Source organism: Schistocerca serialis, chromosome 8 (assembly GCF_023864345.2).
Source record: "Schistocerca serialis cubense isolate TAMUIC-IGC-003099 chromosome 8, iqSchSeri2.2, whole genome shotgun sequence".
Classification (NCBI taxonomy): Eukaryota; Metazoa; Arthropoda; class Insecta; order Orthoptera; family Acrididae; genus Schistocerca; species Schistocerca serialis.
In genome coordinates, this window is record NC_064645.1 from 272,484,016 (window position 1) to 272,494,555 (window position 10,540).

Genomic DNA, 10,540 nt, shown 5'->3' on the forward strand with positions numbered 1-10,540 from the left:
GTTGAAAATTTGTAGTAAATGATATAGCAAATATTTCTCACAGAGCAAACAATTTCTTTGATGTAGTTTAAGAAATTTCTGTTTTTCTTTCATTGTCAACAATTCGATGTTCAGTCACATAAAAATATTTACCAGACTTAAAAATAAAAAGCTCTAAATGCTACATGATGCTCCAACGGAACTGTTACAATATCACACTGAAAAAATATTTCACACACTATTGGAAATATCAGAAAAATCGTGAGCACTTAATTTTTGACGATGTTAGCAATACTGTCCAGGAAAAGAAGAATTTAGGAGTCTGAATTTATAAGAAAGCTTGTTGATAGCGCAGCACCAACTTTCCTAAGCATTGTTCCAAAACTCTGCACACACGTCAACGACACGTTTCGTTGGCTTCTCATTACAATTGAGAAGGAAATTTAAAAGCAGAAGACTCTTTGCAGATGACCAACATAGCTTGAATAAAGGGAAGCGTTTACACTCTGTTTATTAACGACTTGAGACATTGAAGGGCATCACGCATGCGAGCAACGAATTGCAGCAGTCTGTCATATGGTTATGTGATTGCAGCGATCGCTTACTCTATGAAAGTGCCAAGTTGTCTGATAAATTGCATGCAGTGATTCCTTGAATAAAGGGAAGCGTTTACACTCTGTTTATTAACGACTTGAGACATTGAAGGGCATCACGCATGCGAGCAACGAATTGCAGCAGTCTGTCATATGGTTATGTGATTGCAGCGATCGCTTACTCTATGAAAGTGCCAAGTTGTCTGATAAATTGCATGCAGTGATTCCTGACCACATGATCTATATAGCAGTATGGCTGCCTGGCTGTGACTTGCATGTTTAGTTATTAAGCATAGTTCTGGAGTTTTGTTTCATTTCGTTTTGTCAATGTTGAGTAAGATATTTACTTTAGAATTTTTAGTTATTCAGGGACCTTACACCACTCTGAGAAGTGAAGTTGCAGCCAGAGTGGTCATTTATGTTAAGAAGATATACCAAACGCTCTTTCCAGTTGGCAGTGATTAGAATTTTGAAGCTTGTGCTGTAGCCTACAAGTGAATTGATGGGAAGTTCTTTGTAATAGTCACAATACACAGGGTCTATCTGATGATTGTGAGTTATTTATAAAACAAGTAAATTGATTATTAGAGTTTTCAACTTCTGAATGGGATCACATACTATAATATTATGTGGACATTTTAATTGAGATGTTCAGGTCAAATCTACTATACAGTTATACTTAAGACCCCTGTCAATATACACATCTCATAGAGTGGAACCTCCATTAATAAATCACAATTCGTGTAACGTGCAAAACAAATTGTAAAAAAATGACTTGCTTAACAAGCGATATTTCGCGTAAAGAGTGACGGAGGATTTAGTGTGACGTCACCAGCTGTCCCCCGCTGTGAGGAAACGTTCAGCAATATGAACATCTTTCATTGTCGGCAGCGGCCTATGAACAAGATCTTTAGTGCGTACGATAGAGCCGATATCTCTGGAGTGAGCATTCACATGCGCAGAACAGATTTTGTGTTGTCAACATACATTGCCGGCCTGGTCACGTGTTCTCGGGACGTTGTGTGTTTGTCCGTATAGCTCCCTGTATATTTAGAATGTCACTACATCCCTAATACAGACGGATTCTTTTCGTACGTGTCGTGGATTATTTATATATGTTGCGCAGCCATTTTAACAGTTTCCATTAGATACCGGGAACTAACCAGCTACGTAACTTTTAAGGGCAAGTGATATTACATCCTGCTTCTTTGCGATAGGTGTCACAGTTCAGATACACTTGAGTGTTACGGAGCCTGACGTACATTTTAGCAGTGATAGTCTTGCAAAACGACTTCACAGTACGCTAATACTTTTGCAAGTGTCCGAAAAACACCGAATTTGCCACACATTAGCGAATATATCCCTGCTATTTCGTCCTTTTTTTCTGCTATTTCTGCGTATTTATTTTCTCGTTTTTGCGACCTAAAGCACAATTTTTCTTACTGGTGACACTCCTGAGTATTTATTTAACGCATTTTACGCACTTGCTCCCAGTTTATTAAATAAATAGTAGACTGAGTAATCTATATACATAATCGACAAGTCACTGATAAATGCAAGGTGGATAGTATTTGCTGAAACAACCATTCCCTTTCCTGTTCCACTATCAAATTTACGAGAGGAAGCGATTGTTTGTAAGCTTTTGTATGAGCCGTAATATCTATCACATAGTCATAAAATGGTAGAAAAATAGGTCTACAGAATCAAACCTTAATTATAATGCATTTCGAAATTTTTAAACTTATACAGTGTGTCTTACTAATATGATAACTATAATTAGAGCAACATGGTATGTACCCATGAAAAGTTACTATCCCTCCTTTCACACATTTTTCTTTGCATCCATAGCAACAAGAGTAATTCACCATGGCTATTACACTACCAACAAACGGTGAAACACAACAAAAACTCTTGATACTATAAACTTCAAACGCTGCAGAAAGCACACACGCACGGCAAAGTCCCGAAAACACGTGACAATCGTGGTGTAATGTTGACAACATGCGCAGAACGCAATGTTCACTAGAGAGATATTTGCTCTATGGTGCGTACTGCTGTCTGGGTTAACCACTCTTTCTGTTACCGTCTTCGTGCAGCTTGTGATCGCACATTTTTCTAAACTCGTGTACGCACAGAGTTTTTTGTGTGCAAATTTTAATAACTTTCGTAAAAATGTCCCTGAAGATATAGTCACAAGAAGACGACCATAAGAGAAAGAAAATGACTTTAGAAATGAAATGTAAAATCAGTGAAAAACGCGAATGTGGTTCGAGAGTTGCTCATTTAGCACGTACATACAATCGGTGTAAATCAACTATTTGCACTATCCTCAAGAGTAAGGATAAGATTAAGAGGATTGGAACTTGAAAGGGAGTGACAAGAGTATCTGAACAACGGTTTCGTATTCCAGACGATGCCGAGAGGTTGCTCCTTATATTGATAAATGAAACGTAATTACAATGTGACACTATCATCAATAACATGATTTGTGAGAAGGCGAGAATGATTTTCGCCGTCCTCGTTACGAAGACTTCAGGATCATCAGCGCCCGAAGAAGTGTTTGAGGGAAGCCGTGGATGGTTCAAGAAGTTTAACAGAAGAACCGACATCCATAGTTTTGTTAGGAGTGGCGAAGTAGCCAGCTCCAACACAAAGGCAGCAGAGAACTTTATGAGCAACTTCAAGATGCAACAGGTTTTTAATCGTGACAAGACAGGTCTACTCTGGAAAAAGATGACGAAGCATACCTTTGTAACAGCAGACGAGAATTCATTGCCAGGTCACAAGCCAACGAAATACACAGCAATGCTGTGCTAATGCAAGTGGCGATTTGAAGATTAAGTTGCTGTTTATTTACCATTCAGAATCTCCACGAGACTTCAAGAAGTGTAGTCTACAAGAGCAGGTTAAATATGATGTGGAGGTCCAACAACAAGACTTGGGTGACACACGATATTTTTTGTGATTGGATCAATGAAGTGTTTGGTCCTCTGATGAAAAAGCATTTGCTTGAGATGAATTTGCCATTCCATATCTCGCTTGTTATGGACAATGTCCTTGTCCGTTCTCCAGGCCTACAATACCACATCCTTGAAAAATTTCAGTTCATCAAGATCCCATTTCTGCCTACCAACACCACTACGTTACTCCAGCCTATGGACCAGCAGATTATTTCTAACTTTAAGAAGTTATAAAGTAAAGCAGTCTTCGAGCATTGCTTTGAGTTCACTGAAGCTACCAATCTCACTCTCAGAGAGTTTTGGAAATACCACTTCAATGTCATTGACTGCATTAAGAGATCAAAAGGGGTTACCAAGAGGTTACCAAGGGGTTACTAAAAGAACTGTTACTTCTGCTTGGGAGAAGCTTTTTCCGCAGTACATTGTCGAGTGAGACTCTGAGGCATTTGAGTCAGTATCTGTGGAGCCTGTATCCAACGAGATTGTGTCTTCAGCCACGAGCTTGGAACTAAAAGAGGATAACAATGACATCGATGACTTTGTGGAAGATCACAGCCAAGAAATGACGACAGAAGAACTTATGGAGTCATGATGTGTTTCACAGCAGCAAGTTGTGAAGAGTTCTTCAGAGGAGGAGAAGGAGGCAGTGGCAGCAAAGCAGCAATCTTCTGTCGCAATGAGAGAAATGCTGAAAGCATGGGAGTCGGTTGCATCATATGTTGAAAATCATCACCCTAATAAAGCAGTGGCTATGTGCACTAGAAATTTATTTGACAATAATGCTGTATCGCATTTTCACCAAGTATTGAAGCATCAGCAGTAACTAATAATTATAGGTAGCTTCCTAGTAGAAAAGAATTAGTTATGTATCGTGAATAATAAAGTATATACTATTGTATGTGTAATTCTCATTGTATAAATCGCATGAATAAGATAAAAATTTGAGTATTTTTTCTGCATGGAACATATTATCGTATATTACATTAATCTGTATTGGATAAATTGTAATGCTCAAGGAGTGTTTCATACTATGAGTAAGATTCTGGAATGAATTATGCTCGCTATGCGAAGTTCCATTGTAAAGTAAGTATTATAACACGATAACTTATCTTCTTAATTACTATGTAAAGACAAGTCATTGTTACCAAAAATCTTGAAAAGTTCTTGCCTAATTTACTTCAGACTTTTACATGATAGTCTAATAACAACATAGGCTACGGTTTCTGTAATATAAATGATATACAAATGTATATACTTTATATATGGGAAAGTTTGTTAGCAAAAATCTCGAAAAGTTCTTGACCGATTTAATTCAAATTTTTAGCTGATAATCTAATAAACGTATGGACACATTTCATAATTTTGTTAGCCAGCTTACTTCAAATTTTTTCACAGTTCCCTGATAAACATTTGGAAAATCATAGAAAAATATTTTTAGCAGATTTAATACATATGTGTATATCATATAACGGGGAAATGTTGTTGGCAAAAATCGAAAAATCTTGAAAACTTCCTGACCACTTTACTTCAAAATTTTATGCAATACCCTAATAAACATTGATACATGTTGGCTTAATTTTTTTAAAACAAAAATGCACACTTTTTCTGTTAAAACGAACTGTGAGATAGAAAATGCAGCAAAGTGCTGTGAAAATGTGCAATTTCGATTTATTTCTCGCCATCAGGTTCAACTAGGTTAGGAGGACATGTAAACCATGAGACAAATTGTTTCTACCATGATATTGTTTCTCTTTATATCTTGTTTTCAGACGAAAATTGAATACACAACAATATGCTGTATTATTTTCTTCCTTGTCAGCAATTTTACATAAAGCAGAAAAGTTATATTTAAGGCTTATTGGGTTATGATTAGAGTACTACTGCGGAATCTGAATTATCCGAAATTTTGTAATCCTAGCCATTAACAGATTACATTTCGACCCAAGTACACTGGAATGGCGCTCTGGAACCTCCTAGGGAGTTTTATTTGCACTCACTGGAACAGGTCGCCACCGGAGATTTAAAATCGTACATGCACTGGGTGGTTATAATTAAACTTTCCCTGTTTAATACGTTATTACACGAAGACTACACTGAAGAGCCAAAGAATCTAGTATAGGCATTAGTATTCAAATGCAGATATATGTAAACAAGCAGAATACGGTGTGGTTGGCAACGCCTATATAGGACGACAAGGGTCTTGTGCAGTTGTTAGATCGGTTACTGCTGCTATGATGACAGGTTATCAAGATTTAAGTCAGTTTGAACGTGGTGTTATAGTCGTGGCACGAGCGATGGGGCACAGCATCTACAAGGTATAGTCTGTCGGTAAACTGAAGAGCGAGCGAGCGAGTCCCCACTCTGCCTACCCTGGTACGTCACAGGGCGCTTCTACAGCCGGTTTCACAACGCAGTACCGGCCCTGCCGCGGCGCGCGCTTTAAATCTGTGGCGACGCCGCCTGTGTTTATTTTTAGACAAACGCGTTAAGAGTATAAGAAAAACAAAAAGACGATAGCTTCTTCGAAACAAAACATTATAGAGTAAATAGTATTAACATAAGAACGGAAGTCAGAATTTTACTACAAACATACACTCCTGGAAATTGAAATAAGAACACCGTGAATTCATTGTCCCAGGAAGGGGAAACTTTATTGACACATTCATGGGGTCAGATACATCACATGATCACACAGACACAGGCAACAGAGCATGCACAATGTCGGCACTAGTACAGTGTATATCCACCTTTCGCAGCAATGCAGGCTGCCATTCTCCCATGGAGACGATCGTAGAGATGCTGGATGTAGTCCTGTGGAACGGCTTGCCATGCCATTTCCACCTGGCGCCTCAGTTGGACCAGCGTTCGTGCTGGACATGCAGACCGCGTGAGACGACGCTTCATCCAGTCCCAAACATGCTCAATGGGGGACAGATCCGGAGATCTTGCTGGCCAGGGTAGTTGACTTACACCTTCTAGAGCACGTTGGGTGGCACGGGATACATGCGGACGTGCATTGTCCTGTTGGAACAGCAAGTTCCCTTGCCGGTCTAGGAATGGTAGAACGATGGGTTCGATGACGGTTTGGATGTACTGTGCACTATTCAGTGTCCCCTCGACGATCACCAGTGGTGTACGGCCAGTGTAGGAGATCGCTCCCCACACCATGATGCCGGGTGTTGGCCCTGTGTACCTCGGTCGTATGCAGTCCTGATTGTGGCGCTCACCTGCACGGCGCCAAACACGCATACGACCATCATTGGCACCAAGGCAGAAGCGACTTTCATCGCTGAAGACGACACGTCTCCATTCGTCCCTCCATTCACGCCTGTCGCGACACCACTGGAGGCGGGCTGCACGATGTTGGGGCGTGAGCGGAAGACGGCCTAACGGTGTGCGGGACCGTAGCCCAGCTTCATGGAGACGGTTGCGAATGGTCCTCGCCGATACCCCAGGAGCAACAGTGTCCCTAATTTGCTGGGAAGTGGCGGTGCAGTCCCCTACGGCACTGCATAGGATCCTACGGTCTTGGCGTGCATCCGTGCGTCGCTGCGGTCCGGTCCCAGGTCGACGGGCACGTGCACCTTCCGCCGACCACTGGCGACAACATCGATGTACTGTGGAGACCTCACGCCCCACGTGTTGAGCAATTCGGCGGTACGTCCACCCGGCCTCCCGCATGCCCACTATACGCCCTCGCTCAAAGTCCATCAACTGCACATATGGTTCACGTCCATGCTGTCGCAGCATGCTACCAGTGTTAAAGACTGCGATGGAGCTCCGTATGCCACGGCAAACTGGCTGACACTGACGGCGGCGGTGCACAAATGCTGCGCAACTAGCGCCATTCGACGGCCAACACCGCGGTTCCTGGTGTGTCCGCTGTGCCGTGCGTGTGATCATTGCTTGTACAGCCCTCTCGCAGTGTCCGGAGCAAGTATGGTGGGTCTGACACACCGGTGTCAATGTGTTCTTTTTTCCATTTCCAGGAGTGTAGAACCGAATGCCTATTCATGTGAATGTATGTTCCTCTATTCGCAAGACGAACCATATATAGTGCAATCAATCTGTAGAATTTAACGCTTGTTCTTACTTTGTGTTTCTAATAAAAGGTAGAAGTTTTCTTTAAAGTGTTGCATTGAAACTTAACAATTCTTGAAACACAATGAGTGTTTAAAAAGTAAGCAGAAATTTATAATTCCATGTTTTGTACTAGTTCGATTCGCAGCGATTTTTTTTGTCACTGTCTTCGTAAACATGTCTGAAAAGTATCTGTGCAATGTTTTGCATATTGGGCATTTACCCTGTTGTCAGTTGTCAAAAAATTGTATGTAATTTGGTAGCATCAACTATTATTTGTTTTGTATAAAAATAGATTAGAGAATCTGTACTAAATTTTGTTATAAGAATGGGATAAAGTGTATCAAATTTTTAGGAATGTTAAATATTGCTTTTGGTGACACTCTTATGAGTAAACCAAGAGCATACAAGTGGTATAAACATTTAAAAGCGGGTCTTAAAGAACAGCAGTTTCACAAGAATGGATGAGATTAAAAATGCAGTCAAAAGGTGTATGAACTATCCTGAGGAAACAATTTCTAAAGTGTTTTGGGAATTGGAAAAAGCACTGGCATAAGCGTATAGCATGTACTGGGGAATATTTTGAATAGGATAACATTGTTGTACATTAACAAGTAAAGTTCTTACCAAAAAATAAAAATTAATATGTGAATGTACCTTTTATATCAAGCTTTATACATAGAAGTCCAGAATCGGTATACATGTTTCGGAAGAAATTTCAGCAGTGTTTAGAATAGCTATTGCACACGTGTTTTAAGCAATATTCCTTAGAATTATGTGAATAGTAACCGAGATAGAGTTTTAGTGACAGAATACATTCAAATGCTGCTGTTCTCTAAGCATCAAATGTTTTACGAGATTGAATCACGTTCTACTAGCGAAAAGGTAATTGATTTTACTATAAAATTCTCAAGTTATTCCTGGTTTTGTACAAGTGATAATGGTATTTAATGCTTTGGACCACATTTGACTCTATTTATCTTGGAAAATCTTTTACTACCATGTAGTACATTTCTACGAAAAGAAACTTCGTAGTGTATGAGGAGAGTCAGGCTTGAAAGGAGACACAACACATTTTTCAAAAGAATATTCATTGCCTCTTTACATACATCGTATTTTAGAGGTCATCATCAACATTGTCACTGTCATTACCGTCGTCGTCGTCCTCGTCGTCGTCGTCATCACTTTCTAAATTAGTAACTATAGCGTCTATTATGTCTTCCATAACTCCATCCTTAACCCAGTACTCTCTTTCAAGTTTCTCCACGTGGAGACAGTATGCACTCTAGTCATCTTGAGTTATCGTTTCAAAACCTGTAATAATTGGGACAAGTGTTTGTATACGCTGCCTTTCGGTTACAGCAAAATTTAGTTCGGAATAAAAAATGGAAGCTCAGAAAATGGCTACATACCTTTTTTTCACCAACTGCAGCAACTTCGTCATGCAAATATCTCGAAGAATATGTCTTCCTCTGACGAAATTCTTGGGCTTTGCCCACGCCATTTCAATTGGATTTAAGTCGCAGTTGTATGGTGGAAGTCGCAGCACAGTGTGTCCATGAGCTTCAAGTATTTTATTAATTTCAAATACCTTGTCTTCCGGCTTATGTTGTTTAATTAAATCAAATAATTTTGTTTTTCTCATTGTCAAATCAGCTTCCACCTTATATTTTAATAACCATTCAATCATTTCGCTTTTATTTGAGGACCTAGTTGGAGCTTTGTTGCGCTCCTTATTGTGATATGAAGCATTGTCTATAACAATAACACAGTTCGGTCGCAGATTCGGAATTACTTTATTCGATATCCAATTAGAAAAATTTTCGTAGTTCATTTGCCCATGGTAGTCTCCTGTTGCACATCCCGCTTTATAAAACAACTGTGCGTTGCGTAAGAACCCATCTTTTGATCCAATATTGACCACTATAATCCTACTGCTTCCGCTAACATTGTCCATAATGCCATCAACGCCAGGGCCCTGCCAACATTTTCTGTAAGTAATGTTGTTGTGCACCTAAGTTTCATCAATATAAAAGAATTTTCTGCCTAGCTCCCTTAATTTCCTCACTTGGGTCAGGTACTTACATCGCCAGTTAATTATATCCGTTCTTCCTACGAGAATCTTTCGTTTACTTACAGATCTTTTCCAGGTAAATCCCATTTCACGCAATGTCTTGTGTAAAACATCTTTCTGCCAAGGAAAGTATATTTTTTGTTTCACAGCAGTAATTTCCGTAATGTCGGCACTATTTTTTGGTTTATGTAAATGTCCTCCATCGTTTGTCGAAGGACTGATTTTGTGAAACTGTCTATAACGATGGGTTTCCTCCCTAAATTATTACTTTTCCGTCGCGGCGATTCCAGTAAACCATGTGGCTTGTTTTCATGTTCCTCCCTTATGAGTCCTATTGCGGCGAGGCTGACGCTTGCATATACTGCAGCCCTTTGATTGGGACTGTTAATATTAGCCAACAGTTCTTTTTGTGTCGCCTCCTTAACACACGCTGTAGTAACGTTAGAGACGATCGAACGCTCGTTACTCCGCAAATACCTCCTCTTCTTCGTATTCTGCATGTTTTCTTGCAATGCAGGGCGATTATCCATCACTTCGGGATACTGAAGTATATCAGTGAGTACACAAAGTCAACTGACTGACACTGATTTTGGGTGGCCCTGTAGGCCAGTGGCAGGGTTCTTCCAGGAAAGGCCACTTCCCCCACCAAAGGCGCTGCTCGCTCTTCAGTTTACAGACAGACTATAGCGATGAAGTGGGGATTTTCCCGTACGACCGTTTCACAAGTGTACCGTGAACATTGGGAATCCGGTAAAATATCAGATCTCCAACATCGCTGTGGTCAGAAAAAGATCGTGCAAGAACAGGATCAACGACGACTGTAGGGAATCGTTCTATGTGACAGAAGCGCAACC

General features: G+C 40.2%; 1 protein-coding gene across 1 annotated transcript; it reads right to left on the minus strand.

Moving 5' to 3' along the window:
* Positions 1 to 8,729: 8,729 nt before the first annotated feature.
* On the minus strand, positions 8,730 to 9,569 carry LOC126416968 (uncharacterized). The gene is made up of 2 exons (XM_050084849.1): positions 9,025 to 9,569; positions 8,730 to 8,862 (listed from the first exon to the last, which is right to left on the minus strand). Exons 1-2 carry the CDS (start codon positions 9,567 to 9,569, stop codon positions 8,730 to 8,732), a joined length of 678 nt encoding a protein of 225 aa, XP_049940806.1.
* Between the last annotated feature and the right edge of the window lie 971 nt (positions 9,570 to 10,540).